Source organism: Oncorhynchus kisutch, linkage group LG17 (genome assembly GCF_002021735.2).
Source record: "Oncorhynchus kisutch isolate 150728-3 linkage group LG17, Okis_V2, whole genome shotgun sequence".
In the NCBI taxonomy this organism is placed as follows: domain Eukaryota; kingdom Metazoa; phylum Chordata; class Actinopteri; order Salmoniformes; family Salmonidae; genus Oncorhynchus; species Oncorhynchus kisutch.
Genome location: NC_034190.2, coordinates 33,315,134 through 33,338,029, shown reverse-complemented (window position 1 = coordinate 33,338,029; position 22,896 = coordinate 33,315,134). Strand labels below are relative to the sequence as shown.

General features: G+C 42.1%; 2 protein-coding genes and 1 long non-coding RNA gene across 5 annotated transcripts; all 3 read left to right on the top strand.

The window, feature by feature from the left end:
* Positions 1 to 4,156: 4,156 nt before the first annotated feature.
* LOC109907510 (proteasome subunit beta type-7-like) lies at positions 4,157 to 7,997 on the top strand. Its single transcript, XM_020505505.2, has 5 exons — positions 4,157 to 4,946; positions 6,001 to 6,094; positions 6,199 to 6,296; positions 6,461 to 6,597; positions 6,988 to 7,997. Exons 1-4 carry the CDS (start codon positions 4,882 to 4,884, stop codon positions 6,579 to 6,581), a joined length of 378 nt encoding a protein of 125 aa, XP_020361094.1. The 5' UTR covers positions 4,157 to 4,881; the 3' UTR covers positions 6,582 to 6,597; positions 6,988 to 7,997.
* Positions 7,998 to 8,070: 73 nt separating this feature from the next.
* LOC109907508 (histone H3-like centromeric protein A) lies at positions 8,071 to 15,337 on the top strand. 3 transcript variants are annotated; one of them, XM_020505500.2, is made up of 5 exons: positions 8,071 to 8,173; positions 11,457 to 11,637; positions 13,029 to 13,159; positions 13,637 to 13,711; positions 14,756 to 15,337. In XM_020505500.2, the coding sequence occupies exons 2-5, from the start codon at positions 11,505 to 11,507 to the stop codon at positions 14,882 to 14,884; spliced, it is 468 nt and encodes a 155-aa protein (XP_020361089.1). In that variant the 5' UTR covers positions 8,071 to 8,173; positions 11,457 to 11,504; the 3' UTR covers positions 14,885 to 15,337. The 3 variants fall into 3 exon arrangements, with proteins under 3 accessions (XP_020361089.1, XP_020361090.1, XP_031649469.1); XM_020505501.2 differs by lacking the exon at positions 14,756 to 15,337 and adding an exon at positions 14,515 to 14,748; XM_031793609.1 differs by lacking the exon at positions 8,071 to 8,173 and adding an exon at positions 8,224 to 8,397.
* Positions 15,338 to 16,938: 1,601 nt separating this feature from the next.
* LOC116354392 (uncharacterized) lies at positions 16,939 to 19,038 on the top strand. The gene is made up of 2 exons (XR_004203595.1): positions 16,939 to 17,631; positions 17,903 to 19,038. It is a non-coding gene; the product is annotated as an uncharacterized LOC116354392 (long non-coding RNA).
* The last annotated feature ends 3,858 nt before the right edge of the window (positions 19,039 to 22,896 follow it).

Genomic DNA, 22,896 nt, shown 5'->3' with positions numbered 1-22,896 from the left:
ACACCTGCTCTTATCATGACATAGACCGACGGTGAAAGCTATGACCCCTTATTGATGTCACTTGTTAAATCCACTTCAAATCAGTGTAGACGAAGGGGAGGAGATGGGTTAAAGAAGGATTTTTAAGCCTCGAGACAAATGAGACATGGATTGTGTGTGTGCCATTCAGAGAGTGAATGGGCAACGCAAAAGATTGAAGTGTCTTTGAACAGGGTACGGTGCCAGGCGCACCGGTCTGAGTGTGTCAAAAACTGCAACACCAGATTTTTTTTAACGCTCAACAGTTTCCCATGTGTATCAAGAATGGTCCACCACCGAAAAAGTCATTTAGCCACTTGACACAACTATGGGAAGCATTGGAGTCAACATGGGCCTGTGGAACACTTTCGAAACGTTGTAGACTCCACGCCCCGACGAAATTGAGGCAGTTCTAAGGGCAAAAGGGAGGGTGCAACTCAATATTAGGAAAGTGTTCTTAATGTTTTCTACACTCTGTGAATATAATGGACTGTGTTCCATTTAATTACGTGGATTGAGTTTTAATATTTAATTCTATGGGATTGATACCTCTGCACGGAATGTTCATTCCATCATCCATTATGACATGGACCTTCCATTGTTCACTACATGCAAGGTTCCAAGAACACACATTTCCCTCAAACAGGTACACATTTCCTTCAGATACACCATGCCGAGAGGGAGAAAGGTATGATTTTAATGTTTTAGGATTATCCTTTAAAGGAAAATGTTTTAACCATTGATATTACAGATTATTATTAAACCATTATGGTTTATTTATGTACTGCTAATGTAAATAGCATAAGCTTGTTTTAACAATGTGTTCATATTTCTCACAATACCCGGGAGAGAACAAGCATCACTGCTAAATGTAGTGAGGCTTCCAGGTAATGACCTCTACTTAACACACACCCACTGACGGACAGACAAGAGTCCATCTTACCTGGTTACATGGTCAAATCTCCACATGCTGTAACAGCCCAGGTGGAGGTTCCTGTACCAACCCAGGTTCCTGATCAGCAAGTCCACATGAAGCCATTGGTGAACCCTGTGTTGAAGCCTGTGGTGAATTCTGTGGTGAACCCTGTGGTGGCCCTATTGCAAAAGGCATGTAAAAAATTTGGTAATTTAGAGTCTAATGTGTTACAAAGATAATGTATGTTAACAGAGTGACATACAGTATCATATTAATTTGTATAGCAATTGACAATAACCATGTACAGTACCAGTCAAAAGTTCGGACACACCTACTCATTCAAGGGTTTTTCTTTATTTTGTCTATTTTCTACATTGTAGAATAATAGTGAAAACATCAAAACTATGAAATAACACATATGGAATCATGTAGTAACCAAGAAAAGTGTTAAACAAATCAAAATATATTTTATACTTCAGATTCTTCAAAGTAGCCACCCTTTGCCTTGATGACAGCTGTGTACACGCTTGCCATTCTCTCATCCAGCTTCATGACGAATGCTTTTCCAACAGTCTTGAAGGAGTTCCCACATATGCTGAGCACTTGTTGGCTGCTTTTCCTTCACTATGCGGTCCAACTCAGCCCAAACCATCTCAATTGGGTGATAGTCCCACTAAGCGCAAACCAGATGGGATGGCGTATTCCTGCAGAATGCTGTGGTAGCCATATTGGTTTAAGTGTGCCTTGAATTCGAAATCAATCACAGACAGTGTCACCAGCAAAGCACCCCCACACCATAACACATCCTCCTCCATGCTTCACAGTGGGAACCACACATACAGAGATCATCCATTACCCTACTCTGCGTCTCACAAAGACACGGCAGTTAGAACCAAAAATCGCAAATTTGGACTCATCAGACTAAAGGACAGATTTTCACAGTCTAATATCCATGTGTTTCTTGACCCAAGCACGTCTCTTGTTCTTACTGGTGTCCTTTAGTAGTGGTTTCTTTTGAGCAATTCGACCATGAAGGCCTGATTCATGCAGTCTCTCCTGAACAGTTGATGTTGAGATGTGTCTGTTACTTGAACTCTGTGAACCATTTATTTGGGCTGTAATCTGAGGTGCAGTTAACTCTTATGAACTTATCCTCTGCAGCAGAGGTAACTCTGGGTCTTCCTTTCCTGTGGTGTTCCTCATGAGAGCCAGTTTCATCATAGCACTTGATGGTTTTTGCGACTGCACTTAAAGTTAAAGTTAAAGTTCTTGAAATTTTCCAGATTGACTGACCTTCTTGTTTTAAAGCACCTGTTGTCTGTCATTTCTCTTTGCTTATTTGAGGTGCTCTTGTCCTAGTATGGATGTGGTCTTTTACCAAATAGGGCTATCTTCTGTATCCCCTACCTTGTCACAACACAACTGATTGGCTTAAATGCATTAAAAAGGAAAGAAATTCCACAAATGAACTTTTAACAAGGCACAATTGTTAATTGAAATGCATTCCAGGTGACTACCTCATGAAGCTGGTTAAGAGAATGCCAAGAGTGTGCAAAGCTGTCATCAAGGCAAAGGGTGGCTACTTTGAAGAATGTCAAATATAAAATACATTTGGATTTGTTTAACACTCTTTCATTTACTTGCAGCAAGCCGTTGCCAACCCACTTGAGGCAGCTAGGCGACATGGCTACAACATGGACAAATTAGAACAAGTAACTGGAATAACACCCTTCTGGCTCAATGTGGCAGAGAGATTCATCAACGATGTGTGCGATAATGTCTTTCAAGTTCTGCAGTATTACAACTAAGCAGTGGGAGGACGACACAACAGACGAGTTTACCTTGATTGTTGGCCATCTGACTGGGCTCGTCCTCAATAACCTCATGGAGAATTTCATGAAGGAGTGCCGAGGGGACACCAGTAAGCACGAGTGTCTGACAGACCTAGGTTTCAACATGGACGTCTGCAATTTTCTTTGTGGATGGGCGGATTTTGCAGTCAACATGACTGTGGTAAACGGACGGGAGATCAGTCACACTCCGGGACCACTGCCCATGCCCGCCTGTTGGCCAAGGTGTCATTGTCGACCAACGCCGTCGCCCGAGAGTGCTCTCAAATCCACAAAGACTGGTTTAGAGGAGAGATCAGGAGTCAACTGAGCAGCCAACTCTGGATCAGAATCATCTGGGCTCTTAGTCACCAGTAACCACAGTCAGGTAGCCAGTAGCACACAGAGACGCCCCAAACTAAAGCAGGGACAAAAAGAGATCACAGGTTTAGTGACAGTTCTACGGTCGATTGCTGATCTTGGAAGGCATGGAGATCTACCCAACACCATCCACTGGACATCGATCTTACTGCATTTCTGTTCTAGCAAAAAGCTCAAATTTGGCAATAAAGGCATTAAACAAAAAAAATGTTGGTTACTTTACAAATGATTCCCGTACCAATTATTGGCAGTATGGGTGTTGAGATTTGCAGTAGACCTAAATATTGCAAATTGTTGTTTATTTTTTTGTCATGATGCATTTTTTCTTTTCTTTTCTTTATGAAGGTCAATATCACGGAAAGTTCATGCTACTGCTCCATTATTAATTAGACTAGTAAAATGTTGGTATTTTTTTGTTGTTGATTGGAGCCTTTACAATGTTGCCCTCAATGCCATTGCACAGTGGTCTAGTAGCAGACGTTCTTCAACTGAACAGCCTATGAACACCGTGGACTCTGTTTGCACATGGACAGCTCCCAGTGCTGAATTGCTCAACTCAGAATGTGGGCCTGCTTCAACATTAGTTTCCCCAAACCAAATCTAATTGTAATTCTGCAGCAGGGGAAAGAACTGAACATAAAAGGGACATAAATCAGTGTCTTCTGCTTCACATTCCTTATCAAGCCACAATATGGCCCTCCATTCTCATTGCACGTGGTGCGGCATGCAGTGGTCATGTCGCTCAGTCATATAGTTTACATGGAAAGGACGAAAGAGTCGCTGGCCTTTTATCAATTAGATTGGCTCACCTCCTGCTTCCTCTCTCCTCCGTCCTCCTTTTGGAAAAAGGTCAAGGTTAATTGTACAAAACCCCGCCCACTTTCCTCCTACCTGGAGGGGAGCCCTCCCCTCATTGGTCGCCACACACCTCCTCAAAGCTTGTTAAGAACAATCACGTCCACCTGAAAGAGGCGGAGCTACCCCTTTAAAGGCCACACCTGCAGTCATTTGTCCACTTTCACGTGGGTATAACCAATGAGATGTCATGTGGGTACCTGCGTCTATAAACCAATGAGGAGGAGAGGCAGGACTTGCAGCGTAATCTGCATCAGAAATAGGAATGAGTTATATTTTATCCCTTGGCAACGCAGATGCTCGTTGACACGCTCGAGCAGTGTGGGTGCAATAATTGAATAACATGGATTCCGAAACTTATTTTGCAAAGCTTGCGCACTCGACGCGTTAATGGAGTTGGGACGTCCAAACCCGGACGGTGACATCAGAATAGGGACGCCCAAGGATCCCGTTCCTATCAACCAACCAGCCATTGAGAATCCATTTTGTTCTGTTTTGACAAGATGGGATACAGTTTCAGATTGGACTTTTTGCAGCAAGTTAGAATTTACGCAGCAGGTTAGCATAGTTAACGTAGCAGGTTAGGAGGATTAAGGCTAGGGAAAGGCTTAGCTAAAATGAAAAACAAATCTACTTTTGAAGTTAATTTGACAAAAGCTGTAACCTTCTAGCCATGACAATACTGTATTTTGATTCGTCTGAGGCGGTGTTAAAATTTAAAGTGAAAGTTCACCCCTCGAAACGCTGACACATCCAACCGAGACAGTTTACCGTGACAGCGTTTAACAAAGTAAAAGGGGTTGAAAAGTGAAGTGCAGTAGACTCTCTCCTTTCACCTGAGGGTTCTCCAGTTGTGGATTCGTTCGCCCAGCTTGATTGAAGATGCTCCATAATTCTCGACCTCCCCAACCTCAAAGCGCTGGTTTTTCCTTTGAGAACACTCGCAGGTGAGTTCCTTTCTTAGTGGTCCATAGGGTAATTTGATTAACATTTACTGCAACTCATGTGTTAATATGTATTGGGACAGTTCTTGAGGTGTATGCCAGGGGTTCGAGTCATATCATTGGTCGAGACCCAATTCGCGCACAATTAAAGGGGAACTCTACTTTTCAACCCAATTTTCATTCTCTCCGCACAATACCAATGTCAACCAGAAGCTTTTGGGAAGACCTATACTAGGACTGGCTGATTGTAATGGTATTAAACATATGGGAACCACGTGTGACTCAGGTCCATTTTTTTCCCCCATTCCACCAAATACAATGCCCACCCTCCTATAGTCCAAAGGAGGCTGGTGGGAGGAGTTAACATATGTGAAAAGGGCACATTTTCTATGTTTTGTAGAAAAATAAAAAAAAAGTTCTACCAGATGACATCAAGTAAAAACATTTTCAAACACAGATTCACGGATGTGGAAACCAAGAAAATACCTTCCCTTGTCGCAGGTTTTGAAAATCACTTTACTTTTAATCCTACCCTGTGATGAAACAATTTTAGAACCTTAATCTTTTTAACCACAGATCATAGAAACACACTGTTTATACAAAAGCATTTCACTACACCCACAATGACATCTGCTAAATATGTGTGTGAGGTAATTGAGCCAATATGTACATGTATGTAGGGGTGCAGTGACTATGCATAGATAAAACAGCAAGTAGCAGCAGCGTTAAAAAAAGGGGGGGTGAAAATAGTACTGTTAGCGATTTGATTAACTGTTCGCCATTCTTATGGCTTGGGGGCAGAACCTGTTAAGGAGCATTTTGGACCTAGACTTGGCACTAAGGTACCGCTTGCCATGCGGTAGCAGAGAAGTCTGAGTAGGGTGGCCGGAGTCTTTGACAATTTTTAGGGCCTTCCTTTGACACCGCCTTGTGTATATAGGTCCTGGGTGGCAGGAAGCTTGGCCCCAGTGATCGGCCGGGCTCTGCTTAGGCCAACACGAAGCCAGCTTCTCTAAATATACCCAACATTGCATAATAACAAGTTCTCACTTTGCAGGAATGCTGTGTTGGAGGGGAATTTGTCGGAGCTTGGTTACAGTTCTCCTAAGGCAAGGAAGACTGGAACCACCATCGCTGGCATAGTATTCAAGGTGAGAATCAGTCATTACACTTTTTCCGTTTACGGTGATGTAGTGGTCTCAAGATTGAGCTCCGCACAAAGTATGATTATAGTTTGCGTTTCCTCCCTCCACAGGATGGGGTGATACTTGCAGCTGATACAAGAGCCACTGATGACATGGTGGTAGCTGACAAGAATTGCATGAAGATCCACTACATTGCACCCAACATCTAGTAAGTACCACAAAGGATAGACCTTGTACAGTGTAAGTGTCGCTTGTGTAACCCATATGTAGTTGAGCATCAGCCCCTGTACAATGACATGCACAGACTGGGGATTTTGTTGAAGTCTATTTGAACCACCATGTTTCACCCACTAATCTCAATTTTTATTGTAGCTGTTGTGGCGCAGGTGTGGCTGCAGATGCGGAAGTCACCACTCAGATGATGTCATCCAATGTGGAGCTGCACTCAGCACAGGACGTCCTCCCCTTGTTGTCACGGTTACCCGACAACTGAAACAGATGCTCTTCAGGTGAGAGAGCATGAATGAGTCTGTGACGATGGGAAAATAAGACCTCTACAGTGGCCATTCTCATAACATGGTTTGAATGCTGACAATTTAGTTACTTTCCAGGCCATAATAGACAACAATACCACAACAGTGCCTTCAATATCAAATCCCTCACTTGATTACAATTTTATCACACATTGATGCTATTACATTGTAGCTCTCTACACCTGAATTGTGGCTTCTGCAATGCTTCCATTCCAGGTACCAGGGACATATTGGCAGCTATTTCTATCTTTGAAGACAGATACAGACCAAACCTGGAAGTGCGATGCAGTTCATTTTTATTGAACAGTTAATTTCATACAATGTCTTGCTCACCTGTCTTACCTGCCTTATCTGTCTCTTGCTCAGCTAGAAGAGGCTAAAAAGCTGGTGCGGGATGCCATTGCTGCTGGGATTTTCTGTGACTTAGGCTCTGGCAGTAATGTGGACCTGTGTGTCATCACTCAGGCAGGGGTTCAGTACCTTAGGGGCTATGACCAACCAGCCCAGAAGGGGAAAGTGAGCCATCCAAGTTTCTACTGGGCTACAACCAACACAATTGTGATTATTACTTGATTATTCATAATGGGAATTACAATATCTTCCTTTCTCTTTGCCCATTTCCAAAGAAGGACAGTACAAGTACAAGCCTGGCACCACTGCAGTTTTAACAAAGACTGTCACACCCCTGCCTCTGGACATTGTTGATGAATCAATTCAGCTTATGGACACTCAGTAAAATCTATGCTGCTACAGGTTTTATCAAACCAACATGAATTCCAAAACTCATTAGTAAAAATGTCTACTTTGATTCTAAATCCTGACTGGTACTTACTACCAAAATACAATTCATGCATTTAGATGTTTTTATTCAACCTATTAGCACAGGGCTGCCCAACCTTCTTCCTGGAGATCTACAGTCCTGTGGGTTCAGTCTAACCCTAATTTAATTAGCTGCTCAACAATACCTTAACTAGTTGAATCAGATATGCTAAATTAGGGTTGGACTGCACCTACAGTACAGTAGATCTCCAGGAAGAGGGTTGGGCAGCCCTGTTTCTACCAGAACATGCATGCAATAGTACAGCAGTCACTATGATAACCCCACACCTAAATCTGTTGATTTTTGTCTGTATAATTTTTTTTACTGTTACAAAGCTACTTTGTTATATTACTTGAGTATGACATACTACTGCTAGATATGCTGTTACTAGTGTAACAAATATTTTTATGACCAACCGATGCTTCACATTTATACATCCGGTGAAATATCTGTGTCATTGTTGTATCTGTGACTGTACATTAATGCCATGTTAAATCACATGCTCGAGCTGACTGACTTGTCCAATAAACATGCAGCTCATTTCTCTAACACCACCCATTGGAGTAACGGTAAACAAGGCGTTTTCATGCGCTCATCGACATCTCATTGGCTCTGCGAGGAGACGGATACCAAGGAGCGTCGTTTGAATTTCGGTCACATTGGTTCAGGGAGAGGTTTAGTCTTTGGTGCATTGTTGACAAAAAGCTCTTCGCATAAGACTTGTATCGGCAGGTAAGTGTGGAATTTCGACACGTTCAAAAGTTGTTAGCTCTATGGTTTGCTTAGTTAGCGGTGGCATGCTAGCTAATTTAGTAGACGCAAAGCTCTATGAAGAACTAACTTAAGTAACGTTAGCTTTCTTACCTCCCTAAAATGAACGTGCCAGTTACCAGTTTTTAATTCTTGATTTACAATTATATGGGTTCAACCCGATGCTAACTAGAGAACTAGTTAATGTAAGTACCTTGTGAGTTGGCTAACTATCTGCTTGTTACTTTTGAGTGAATGCGGGTTTGCATTGTTTCCAGTTTGGCCCTGGTTGAGTTCATAGGCATGTTCAGGACGCTGCAACGTTACAGAACGTTCAGATACTTAGCGTTAAGTGATAATGCCCAAAGGTTATTTTGATGAATGCACTCATACTTCCACGAGATATAGTCAAGTCGCGGATCGTTCCTTCTATCGGTTTGGTTTTCAGAGACGCGAGCCATTCTTTGCGTCTTTTTGTTCTGTATCTATGGACGTGACCCAGTAGTTCGTTCAAAATGTTCCGTACCGGCTGGCAACGTTCGTATCCCTTGCATGCTAGCTAGCCTACAACTACGACTAATTTATTCATGTCAAACATTGCAGCCAGAATAACAGCAAATTAGCTGCGTTTGTCTAAGCTGTTTTCTAGCAGTAGGTCCATAAGAATGAGCTAATGATGCGCGATTTCGCATCTCTTGTCAGGACACTATACTGAGGAGCTAGCCAACAACACAGCTACGACAATCATTTCAAACTGGAAATACAGCCATCTAGCTGCCTTTTAGTTTGAACTGTTTTCTGTAGACATTTCTTTGTCTATATCCTAAATAGTTATAACAGCTGATACATGATTTCGACTGGCTAAGAAAAGCTGACTGTCTCGTCCCAACATTTTCATTAGTGAAAACTGAAGATCGAATTTCAATATTGAAACAGTTTTGCAAATGTCGGAGACACTGACAGCAAGGTTAATAAAACCTCTGCTGTTAAATCAAATGCTAGTCTAACAGAAATGGGAGATGATGTCTAGATGCTTTTTATAGTGGAGATCAAGTTTATAAATTGCCTGGCTGGGCTGATGAGAGAGTTGATTGTGCAGTGAGATGGAACAGATTAAATAGGCATTTAAATGTCAGCTTTAGCTGGTGGTAACTTGCGGAACAGACACTGGTTGGAATGAGGTTTTAACCAATCAGCATCCAGGATTAGTCCCATCTGTTGTATAATGTTTTATGTATAACAGATTGCATATCTTCAGAACGTTCAGATGTAGTGAAGAACGTGGCACCTATCAGAACACCCCCCTGAATGTAACCCCACGATGTCATGCCTGAGCCTAACAGAGTTACCAGACCATGGTAGATGCTAAGTGGGACCCTTGAGACAATCCTACCCTGAACCCGACCTAACCCCTCGCGTCACTGAGGGGTTTGATTAATCTGGCCCGGGGTGCACTGGGCTATGGCCCGTCACGTCACCGGCAAAAGCGGGGAGGGAGGAGCACCCTTATTGGGGCGGCAGGGTAGCCTAGTTAGAGCGTTGGACTAGTAACCGGAAGGATGCAAGTTCAAACCCCCGAGCTGACAAGGTCGTTCTGCCCCTGAACAGGCAGTTAACCCACTGTTCCCAGGCCATCATTGTAAATAAGAATTTGTTCTTAACTGGCTTGCCTAGTTAAATAAAATAAAAAAATGAAATATAAAAGTAATCTGCGCTGCTCGTTAATGTCAACAAGGTACCATGGTGCATCGTCCAGAAACGTATATCTATTTTCCATAAATGTTTGAATAAAAAAAAATAAAAAAAATATTTGGGAAGGCAGATAAAGTGTTTTTCTGCAATGATTTTTGCATGTGAGTAAAGAATCCTACTACAATAATTCAGTGTTTGTCATGGCGCGCTGAAGTAGCCAAGGCAGAGAGCTCTGTAAATATGGTAAATGTTTTTACATGTTTTTTTACTGCATATTTCAAACCTTCTTTGTTTTTGATAACTTGTTTTGGCTTGGCTAGCTAATATAGTGTGATTTTAATGATGCATCAACAGCATCCGAATTTTGGCCAACTGCCCCGGTTCTTAGAGGGAAGTGGACAGCGGTGTGAGGAGATGCAGAGGCTCGCCTCGTAGGGGGCTTTTCCAGACTACTGCTGGGGAGTAGTGGTTATTCTGCCGCTTTTACAGTCGCTGAAACATCACCCAGGTGGGTGCTACATTTCAGTAATGGACTATCCAGCTTGCCTACGGAGAAGGAGCTGTGAACATCAAAGACAACAAGGTGCCCGATGAAGAGCTCCGTGGCCTGTTTGTCAGATGTTTCTACCTACCTCCCTGGCTGCTCCATCCGCTCAAGATACTACTTTTCCGAACTGCTTATCATCTAATGCTGTTGAAGACCATCACCCAAGAACTGACACGTTGTTTTTTAAGCGACTTTGAGATTCTACTGTTTTTTTGTTTGTTTTATTTAACCTTTATTTAACTAGGCAAGTCAGTTAAGAACAAATTCTTATTTACAATGATGGCCTAGGAACAGTGGGTTAACTGCCTTGTTCAGGGGCAAAACGACAGATTTTTGCCTTGTCAGCTCGGGGATTCAATCTAGCAACCTTTCAGTTACTGGCCCAACGCTCTAACCACGAGGCTACCTGCCGCCCCCTTTGTACTGAAAAGCGCGATATAAAATGTATTATTACACATGCATAATTATGTCACTTTGGTTTTGAACCGAATTCGCTGTCGGACAGAGGGGCACCAGGCTCACTCCTGGTAGGCAGCCCTGTTCCAAATCGAATGCGATACACTTTCATCCGGTGTACAACACGCCTACCAGCAAGCCCGGTCGAGCTTAATTGAACCCCTTCACTCATTCATTCCATGGAGGGCTGAGTGTCTGTGGGTTTTCACTCAACCCTTGTACTTGATTAATAAATTAAGTTAATTAATTAGTTAGGAACTACCCTCACCTGGTTGTCTAGGTTTAATTTGGACACAATTTTGAAAGGGAATAACAAAAACGAGTAGATACTCAGGACTTCTGTGGAATGAGTTTGACACCTCTGTCATAAGGGGAGGTTTTTTTTTCAGTATGCATTTTGAGTCCAACCCTTTCTATTCTTCTTTTCCAATATACACCATATGGCTAACAGGGTCGTGTGTGTGAGTGATGACATGCAAGATTAATGATGAAGACCATTTAAACCTATATGGTCAATACTGGAGCCAGTCACAACGCATTTACTTTTCTCTATCTCCTCTTCACTATCAGGCAACAGTCTGGCTTCATTGACGCTGTTTTGTGAACTAGTATTGGAGGATGCCTCGTCACGATCCTGACAGTTCTTCTGCAAGCCGGCACAAAGGTGCAGTACCCAAGCGTCGGCCTCCAGCCTCCACCGCGACTGCTTCAACATCAAAGGCAAAGGCACCACGGCTGAGCAGACCATCGGGTGAGGAGAATAGGGGGAATATGGGTTGGACTCATGGCTTCTCAATGCTTAAACTGAAGCAAACTGTTTTTGTTTAGCTATGTACAGTGCATTTGGAAAGTATTCAGACCTTGACTTTTTCTACATTTTGTTACGTTACAGCCTTATTCTAAATGTTTATTTTTATTTTTTATCCATGATCAATCAACACACAATACCCCATAATGACAAAGCAAAAACAGCTTTTTAGAAATGTTATCAAATGTATTAAATAAAAATAACTGAAATAATACATTTACACAAGTATTCCCCCTTTACTCAGTACTTTTGGCAGTGATTACAGCCTTTGGTCTTCTTGGGTATGACGCTACAAGCTTGGCACACCAGTATTTGGGGAGTTTCTCCCATTCTTCTCTGCAGATCCTTCTCAAGCTCTTTCAGGTTGGATGGGGAGAGTCGCTGCGCAGCTATGTTCAGGTCTCTCCAGAGATGTTCAAGTCCGGGCTCTGGCTGACCCACTCAAGGACATTCAGAGCCTTGTACCGAAGCCACTCCTGCGTTGTCCCGTTGGAAGTTGAACCTTCGCCCCCAGTCTGAGGTCCTGGGCGCTCTGGAGCAGGTTTTCATCAAGGATCTTTCTGTACTGGGCTCAGTTCATCTTTCCCTCGATACAGACTAGTCTGGAAGGTTCCCCCATCTCCACAGAGGAACTCTGGAGCTCGTGTCATAGTGACCATCGGGTTCTTGGTCACCTCCCTGACCAAGGCCCTTCTCCCCCGATTGCTCAGTTTGGCCAGACAGCCAGCGTTAGGAAGAGTCTTGGTGGTTCCAAACTTCTTCCATTTAAGAATGTTGCTTCAATTGCTGCAGAAATGTTTTGGTACCCTTCCTCAGATCCGTGCCTCGACACAATCCTGTCTCGGAGCTCTACACACAATTCCTTTGAGCTCATGGCTTGGTTTTTGCTCTGACATGCACCGTCAACCGTGGGGCCTTTATATAGACAGGTATCCAAATCATGTCCAATCAATTGAATATATCACAATTTACCACAGGTGGATTCCAATCAAGTTGTAGAAACATCTCAAGGATGATCAAAGGAAACAGGATGCACCTGAGCTCAATTTTGAGTCTCATAACATAAGGGTCTGAATACTTATGTAAATAAGGTATTTCTGCTTTTTATTTTTAATAGATTTGCAGGTATTAAAAAAACAAGTTTTGCTTTGACATTATGGTTATTTGTAGATTGAGAATAAAAAAAGGCTGTAACCTAACAAAATGTGGGAAAAGGGAAGGGGTCTGAATACTTTATGAATGCACTGTATGTGACCACTAGTTGAAAGTGTTGCAATGAAGAAATATTATAAGGTTCTGTTCTCATTGTTTAAAGATGATCTGGGTCCCTCTAGCCTCTGCCGTTCCTGCTCCCCCTCCGCGAAAAAAGACAAGGTTTCGCCCTGGCACCCGAGCTCTGATGGAAATTCGCAAGTACCAGAAGAGCACTGACTTGCTTTTGCGCAAGGGACCGTTTGCACGCCTGGTACGATACCCCTGGTTCTGTCCTTTCTTGTCTGGTAAAGGTTGGTTAGCACATGGCTCCTGCAAACCGATTTTACAACCACCATTTTGTCTATAGTCACCTTACATTCTTAGATGCATGCTGCAACTGTCTGACAATACATTACTTGTTGATAATACATAGTTATCCCTGTGAATTTTACCCTTTTTTTGGTTGCAAAATCAACAATTCCCTCATATTATCCGAGAGCTTGCATATTTGACCAATCACCATACTATTACCGCATACAACAGTCAAATCATCGCAATATTATCTCACACAACTGACCAATCACTGTACTACAATAAAGGGGTTTGCAATTTCGACCAATTAGGCCACATGTCACCAAACATTCCCGTGTCAGTGCATTTTATTGACAAGTTGGACAAAATCATTGCAAAATGACAGAATTGCCACAGCAGCAAATTGCAAGGTTGTTTACTCAGGTTGTCTACGCAGGTTCGGGAGGTGTGCCAGACTTATACCAGGGACTTCATGAGATGGCAGGTGAACGCTCTTCTGGCCTTGCAGGAGGTATGTTGCTTCCCACTCCTGTGCTTATTTGAATAACTGTTATATCAATACTCAACCAGGGGTCTCCATCATTTTCTAGCATGTGAGCTACTTTATTCAAATGAAACAAGCTACACATTTTTTTCTGGCTTTCGAACAAGCACATTCTTCTCTCCCCTGCCACTCTTCCCCAGCTCCTGAGTGTACAAGAGAAAATAGTGCTCGGTGTTTTCTGTCAATATACCGCAAAAAAACCAGTTAAATAAAACTCAAGTGCGGGCACTATAAAATCAGATGAATTTTCTGTTTTAATTTGACTGTTTTAAGATTTATCTTTAAAATTATGTTCAGAGTCCATGTTTACATCACGAGACAATGTTTTGTTGTTGGTATCTGGATTTGTGTGTAATTCCCCTTTAATTGCACATCTGGCCCTTTTAAATGCAAATCTAGTGTGCCGGTCTAGTGATGTTTCTGTACTGCTGCTGCCTATTTCATGGCAAAGTTTGTAAATAACAAATAAATTATATAATTTCTCATCATATACTTCTGCCAGGTAAGCCTACTTTGCAGTTAACATTCAATTGAGAAGGTTTTGGGGAAAGTATTTCTGTCAACCTGCAAGACGGTTATCATCTCAACTGGCAGTGGCTACACATGGACAAGGGGCAATATTGCTGGAAATGAATTGGCATATATTGTGTTAGTTTGGCTTTTTAAGCAAATAGTGGCTAACCAGGGGTGGGATAATGTCAATGTTGCATTGGTTAAATAATATCTGGGAGTTTGCGGTGTCTGATACTTGTGAGATTTGTTTTTGACAGTTGGTGGAACACGTGAAAATTGCAGCTACTGGTAGCTCGCGATCGACATGTTGGAGACCCCTGCTCTAAACCCTTCTTACAGTTTAAAATGATTATAACAACATCATAGTACACATTATTGTTATTTATTTTTTACATATCGACAATAAAAAAAAATCCCCTCTGCTTTTTTTGTATCCCTATTAATGGTGTTGTCAATATATTTGCTGGTCATTGTTTGACACCATAATTTATCTTCCAGGCTGCAGAGGCTTTCCTTGTTTTACTGTTTTCCGACGCCTACCTGTGTACAATCCACGCCAAGCGTGTAACGCTGTTCCCCCGTGACATTCAGCTTGCCCGGCGAATTCGAGGAGTGGATGACCTCTGAGAATGAGCAGTTTGGCTTGGGATAGGGTCTGTTGTAGCCTCTCTTCTTCTTGTCACTCAAGCTCAGCCAAGGTGACCATGGACCATGGGGTGTTGAGGACCTAACAATGCTATGTTTTGATGCAAAGCATTAGTGGACCTAATTTGCCCCAAACACACATGCATTATGTTCATGCCAGTTATAACCTCAGCATATTCTATAACAACATGCTAACTCCGGCAAAGACTATTGACCATTGTTTTGCATTTAGAAACACCTATTTTTTTGTACATTGTGAAGGGAAAACACTGTTGGGTATGCTGCTTTAGTTCATCAGTGTTTTGGACCTCATGGTACCTAAGCCAAGTTAGTATACTGTTAAAATCTGTAAAATATTAGATTTTCTGTAAATAATTTAGAGAAATTGTTTTCATGTTTGATTTAAATAAATGTTTTTATTCGGTACAAAAACAATTCGAAATGGCTCACATTTGTATACCCCTGTTTCATATGTGCAGGGATAAAATCATAGAATTACATGTAGTGGATTATATGATGTCTATGGACAACCTGCTAATCAAATCAAATGTATTTATATAGCCCTTCGTACATCAGCTGATATCTCAAAGTGCTGTACAGAAACCCAGCCTAAAACCCCAAACAGCAAGCAATGCAGGTGTAGAAGCACGGTGGCTAGGAAAAACTCCCTAGAAAGGCCAAAACCTAGGAAGATGTGGGGTGGCCAGTCCTCTTCTGGCTGTGCCGGGTGGAGATTATAACAGAACATGGCCAAGATGTTCAAATGTTCATAAATGATCAGCATGTTCGAATAATAAGAAGGCAGAACAGTTGAAACTGGAGCAGCAGCAGCACGGCCAGGTGGACTGGGGACAGCAAGGAGTCATCATGTCAGGTAATCCTGGGGCATGGTCCTAGGGCTCAGGTCCTCAGAGAGAGAGAAGGAGAGAATTAGAGAACGCACACTTAGATTCACACAGGACACCGAATAGGACAGGAGAAGAACTCCAGATATAACAAACTGACCCCAGCCCCCCGACACAAACTACTGCAGCATAAATACTGGAGGCTGAGACAGGAGGGGTCAGGAGACACTGTGGACCCATCCGAGGACACCCCCGGACAGGGCCAAACAGGAAGGATATAACCCCACCCACTTTGCCAAAGCACAGCCCCCACACCACTAGAGGGATATCTTCAACCACCAACTTACCATCCTGAGACAGGGCCGAGTATAGCCCACAAAGATCTCCGCCATGGCACAACCCAAGGGGGGGCGCCAACCCAGAGAGGATGACCACATCAGTGAATCAACCCACTCAGGTGACGCACCCCTTTAGATGTTTAGGCAGACCGTTCCATAAAAATGGAGCTCTATAGGAGAAAGCCCTGCCTCCAGCTGTTTGCTTAGAAATTCTAGGGACAATTAGGAGGCCTGCGTCTTGTGACCGTAGCGTACGTGTAGGTATGTACGGCAGGACCAAATCAGAGAGATAGGTAGGAGCAAGCCCATGTAATGCTTTGTAGGTTAGCAGTAAAACCTTGAAATCAGCCCTTGCTTTGACAGGAAGCCAGTGTAGAGAGGCTAGCACTGGAGTAATATGATCAAATATTTTGGTTCTAGTCAAGATTCTAGCAGCCGTATTTAGCACCAACTGAAGTTTATTTAGTGCTTTATCCGGGTAGCCGGAAAGTAGAGCATTGCAGTAGTCTAACCTAGAAGTGACAAAAGCATGGATTACTTTTTCTGCATCATTTTTGGACAGAAAGTTTCTGATTTTTGCAATGTTACGTAGATGGAAAAGAGCTGTCCTTGAAATGGTCTTGATATGTTCTTCAAAAGAGAGATCAGGGTCCAGAGTAATGCCGAGGTCCTTCACAGTTTTATTTGAGACGACTGTACAACCATTAAGATTAATTGTCAGATTCAACAGAAGATCTCTTTGTTTCTTGGGACCTAGAACAAGCATCTCTGTTTTGTCCGAGTTTAAAAGTAGAAAGTTTGCAGCCATCCACTTCCTTATGTCTGAAACACATGCTTCTAGCAAGGGCAATTTTGGGGCTTCACCATGTTTCATTGAAATGTACAGCTGTGTGTCATAATGACACATTTCTGTAATGAAGGGTGGTGACCCATATAGCTATTGTAGCACTACAGATCCATTCCTTATAACCTGGACATTAGTTTCTTTCATGTTAACCTGTTATTTGTCATGCCCAATTTTAACATGTCTCTGTGGTGTTTGTGTGCATGTGGTTTCATCCATTGCGTTTTGTCTCATTGTATTTTCATCTGATGGTGTGGTGTTGCCAGATGCCCCTTTTGGCTCTCCCTTTTTTAATTGGTCTCTTGGGACAGCTTTCTGCTGCCTCCTGGCCCCTGATCTACCTGCTTTCCCAGCAGGCAGCCAATCAGATTTTCTCACACCTGCCTGGAACAGCTTCAGGTCCTGTTTACATGTGTGCTAGGGCATCACTTGTGACTGCGAAACCCACCGGGCAACATTTAGAGTTAGATGTTTAAACGGCACAGCAGTTGAACGACTACAGACAAGTGGGAACACTTTCTGCGTAGGATCCCTTTTAATGGCGAGGATCTTTTTGAGTCAAAGAGAAGGTGTTCATGTATTCACACGGACAGAGAATAGTACTGTTTATTCAAGTGCCATAATATACATTAATGCATTTTAAAGGGGATATTATTCATGGATCCAAAATAGGTGCATTCTTTCGGGCCATCGACACATCAGGTAAGACAATTTTATGCTCTTGAGTCTAGTCAAGCCAATTCATTGAATAGCAATGTTAAGAGCAATATATTCTTATTCCATGTTGTTTACGTGCGTGTATTGTAAATGTTTGTTAAAGGTGCATTTTAGGATAGGAGATGGAAGTATCCACTGCAAGGATAGTGTTAGAAATCAACTTAATGAAGTTGTGTAGTGTATAAACAAGAACTCTTTAAATGGCTTATTATTATTTGATGTGATCCACATCCCTCTTTTTCCCCTCTGTCATTAGAGCAGCACCCTGGAGGGCTTATTGTATGGCGGCTTCCATGGTGACAGGGGGGGGGGGGTGGTATGTGAACCAAGGGAGCAGCCAGTCAGGAGAGGAGAATTCCACGGCAAGTGTAAGCCCCAGCTAGGCGGAACCAATTATGTTTGTCTGTAACCTGGTCCCAGACGTTTCTGACAGCCAATAGTCAAAGGAGTTGGCTAAAATCCATACACTCCTGTAGAAGGGGACTACTTAATAGCATATGCCCCAGGTTTGTGAGCGATCAAATATGTTTTATTAACATTCCTAAACAGACATTGTATCAGATTTTTTTTTTGTAAATAAACAAATTCGGGAATTGGATTGTTTCCATTTTGATAGTCCTTTCAGACCAGCACCATCGACCAACTGGAGCTCTCTATGCTCACTGCCCCTCTCAGTAACCTGCCCCCAAAGCACCACCAACCAATCAGCGGGCTTTAAAGACTCCATCTTCCTGGACTACAATTCCCAGGGTGCACCAAGGCTCTCCCCTTTGATGACATTTGAGTTTGGAGAGTCTGGATTAGGTAGAGAAGGGAATTATGTCAGGGTACATCAACTATATTAATGTTAGGCATGTTGATGGTAAAACTCTGTGACCTGTAAACTGATGGACTTTTTAGTTGCACTGAACAAAAAATATAAACGCAACATGTGTCTGTTATAAAGGCCTTTTGTGGGGGAAAAACTCATTCTGATTGGCTGGGCCTGGCCAGTGGGGAAATCCATAGATTAGGGCCCAGTTTATTTAAATTGACTGATTTCCTGAACTGTAACTCTGTAAAATCGCTTAAATTGTTGCATATTGAGTTTATTTTTGTTCAATATATAATAATGCTATGGTAAATGTAAGCATTTTATGATTATTCCTCGTGACTACTTGTTTTGTTCCACAGTTTGCCATGGTTGTTATGATATCAGTATGTGCACGTAGTTTAGAATTTCAAGTTTTAATGTCATGTGCACAAGTACAGTGAAATGCCTTTCTTGCAAGCTCTAAACCCAACAATGCAGTAATCAATAACAAGATGTATATGTGTTTGTGATTATATTGTACACAGTAAGTGCCAGGAAATGTGTGTGTGCAAGATTAAATAAGCCAAACCCACCCCAAATATGACAGTTTTTGTACTTTAATAAATAGTCTATATTAAGTAATGGATGTATACAGTTGAAGTCGGAAGTTTACATACACTTAGATTGGAGTCATTAAAACTTGTTTTTCAACCACTCCACAAATTTCTTGATAACAAAGTATAGTTTTGGCAAGTCGGTTAGGACATCTACTTTGTGCATGACAAGTAATTTTCCCCAAAATTGTTTACAGACAGATTATTTCACTGATAATTCACTGGATCACAATTCCAGTGGGTCAGAAGTTTACATACACTAAGTTGACTGTGCCTTTAAACAGCTTGAAAAATTCCAGAAAATTAGGTAATGGCTTTAGAAGCTTCTGATAGGCTAATTTACATAATTTGAGTCAATTGGAGGTGTACCTGGCCTACCTTCAAACTCAGCGCCTCTGCTTGACATCATGGGAAAATCTAATGAAATCAGCCAAGACCTCTGAAAAAAAATTGTGGCCCCCCACAAGTCTGGTTCATCTGTGGGACCAATTTCCAAACGCCTGAAGGTACCACGGTCATCTGTACAAACAATAGTACGCAAGTATAAACACCATGGTACCATGTAACCGTCATACCGCTCAGGAAGGAGAAGCGTTCTGTCTCCTAGAGATGAACGTACGTACTGATGCGAAAAGTGCAAATCAATCCCAGAACAACAGCAAAGGACCTTGTGAAGATTCTGGAGGAAACGGGTACAAAAGTATCTATATCTACAGTAAAACGAGTCTTATATCGACATAACCTGAAAGCGCTCAGCAAGGAAGAAGCCACTGCTCCAAAACCTCCATAAAAAAGCCAGACCACGGTTTGCAACTGCACATGGGGACAAAGATCGTACTTTTTGGAGAAATGTCCTCTGGTCTGTTGAAACAAAAATAATACTGTTTGGCCATAATGACTATCGTTATGTTTGGAGGAAAAGGGGGAAGCTTGCAAGCCGAAGAACACCATCCCAACCGTGAAGCATGAGGGTGGCAGCATCATGATGTGGAGGTTCTTTGCTGCAGGAGGGACTGGTGCACTTCACAAAATAGATGGCATCACGAGGAAGTGAAATTATGTGGATATATTGAAGAAACATCTCAAGACATCAAAGTTAAAGCTTCGTCACAAATGGGTCTTCCATGGCTTTTTCCTGGCTGCTATTTCCTCCACCATCACTTCAAGCTCTTGTTTACTGGAGTTTTTATTGAGATTTCCTTGTTTATCCATTTTTGTGGGTTGATGTAGAGTAGCTAACGTTAGTCTGATGGCTATAATGTGTGAAAAAAATGTTTTGTTTGTGTGTAAAGGGTTTGCGAGCCAACTAAAACCTTTTTGTTCTCGAGACATAAAGCAAAAAAATCTATGTAATAAAATTGAAATATCAACACTTTATTATAGTGGGTCAAATCTTATCATCCCTGTCACATAGGCTCATTTATTGGTTTCAAGCATGTCACTAAATGTCAATGCCACATAAGAAGATATTTACGAAGTTCCTAAGAAAACAACGAATTCCTAAATACATTTTGGTTAATTGCATTTATGAACTATCTTATGAACTTCTTTTTTTTTCTTAAGCAGCTTCTTAAGTTTTTTCGTAGGTAATGTTTAGTGAATCCGGCCCCAGGTTAAGTTCAGATCATACTGCAATCCTCTTAGACATGCTCTGGGAACTTTGGCAATTTTTTATATATTTTTTTAAACCTCCTCCTTTGGGCTGGATGTTTCAATGTGTAGTTCATGCGTGATCTATGAGCAGAATTTGTATTTATTTTTTATTTTACCAGGTAAGTTGACTGAGAACATGTTCTCATTTACAGCAACGACCTGGGGAACAGTTAAAGGGGATGAATGAATGAGCCAATTGTAAGGTGGGGATGATTAGGTGACTGTGGATGGTGTGAGGTCCAGATTGGGAATTTAGCCAGGACACTGAGGTTAACACCCCTACTCTTACAACAAGTGCCATGGGATCACCCATTTAACCCCCCATCCTAAAGAAAGCACCCTACACAGGGCAATGTCCCCAATCACTGCCCTGGGGCATTTTCTTTTGAGTAGAGGGTGCCTCCTACTGGCCCTCCAACACCACTTCCAGCACCATCTGGTCTCCCATCCAGGGACCAACCCTGCTTAGCTTCAAAAGCAAGCCAGCAGTGGGATGGAGGGTGGTATGCTGTTTCACCTCAACTGGCCACAAAATCCCTTGTTTGAAAGCGACTGTTTTTCTGGAAGCTGCGGAGCAACATTTACCCCCACATGGGCCAACCCCTAGCAATTTGACTTTCAGCCAATGAGCTTCATCCCCTTGCCATTTGAGTAAACAGCAAGTGAGATGCACACACAGCAGAACGAGAGAGGGAGAGCATATCTGCACACACAGGACATGGGAAGCAATTTTCAGGGCCCACTTTTGGCTTGTAATTACTACTTTCAGAACTACTGGCTAAAAATATACAAAAGTACTGGATAATTTTTTTTAAAGGAGAATTTACTAAGCACACAGGACTGTCCTCTATGAGGATAACCGCTATGTTAAGTAATTAATAACATTTATAGTGTAGGTGTGACCTCAATAAACCACTTACGCTTGCATAATACCAATTACCCACTGCCCAAAATAGGATATTTTGTAGACACCCAACAACACCAGACAATGACATAAACTTAGGTACCAATATACAGATAAGAAAACAAACAAAACATGAGGATTTGAGGATTTTTACATGGCAAACAGGAAGCAAAAAATAAGTTATCTTTCGTGTTGGAATGTCACACATAGTCTGTTTTGTATGATCATTATAGAAGTCTGGTTGAATGACGTTTTTACTTGAAAAGTTCAAATGGAAAAAGTGACTGATCCAGAGTATTTATGAACTAATGATTGGGATTATGTCAGGAACCGGACAATGGAATTCTTTCAGGTGTGTCTGTGTCCTCCCCGTGAGATGACCTTAATGACTGAGACCTTAACGCGGTTTCTCCAATCCTAATGATTCACTTCACAATAATTGGGCACTTTAGAGTCCATCAGTTAAGTAAGACCTGTTTCCAAGTCAGAAGAATGTAGATGTCAGAGTTGCATTGCACTTGTGCGTCAAGGGCCCGATTAACCAATCAGGGACAGAGGACACGATGCTGTCAGCTGATAACTCTTTTCATTTATGGGGTATTTAAAGGGTCAGGGGAATGTCAAGGCAGAAACACTGAAAACTCTACAAGGTAAGCCAATGGATATATCAATGCTTATGTGGTTGGTATTAGGTGTGGACGTTGATATTCAGTTTATTTCTGTGTACTAATATGTACAGCAGGTACATATGATTCAGTGCTTACATAGTAAACAGTTCTAACTAAATATCTGTAGAAATCTGTGCTGCTGTCCTATGTTATCTAACCCACTTAGTGCTATTTCAGGGTAAAAGTAAATTTTGGTGTTAGAAGGAGGAATGCTGTGTTATGAAGTTGAGGTTTCTTGCCCCACACAGTTAATTTTGTATTATTCTTTAATAGGGCCCTAAAAAGCAGGGCTTGCAAATATCTGGATAGGTTTGCAACTTATGATACATTGACTCTTTTTATATTTTGTGATTTATTTCACAACTACTTTATCTTTCCAACAACCTATAGATGAGATTATCTTCGTTCCTTCTCTGTGCCTCTCAACCGATGCTCACTTTTTTCTCACTGGCTCTGCTGGTTCCCATCCCGGGGGCACACGGGCACCCCTACTTCCCCCTTGCCATCCTGCCCACATTGGAGAACCCTGAGTGGGAGGCTGACTTACTCCAGCTCCAGGCCTCCCTCGATGTCCCAGGGGCTGTAGCTGCTGCGGGTCTCCGCTCTTGGGGGCAGCTA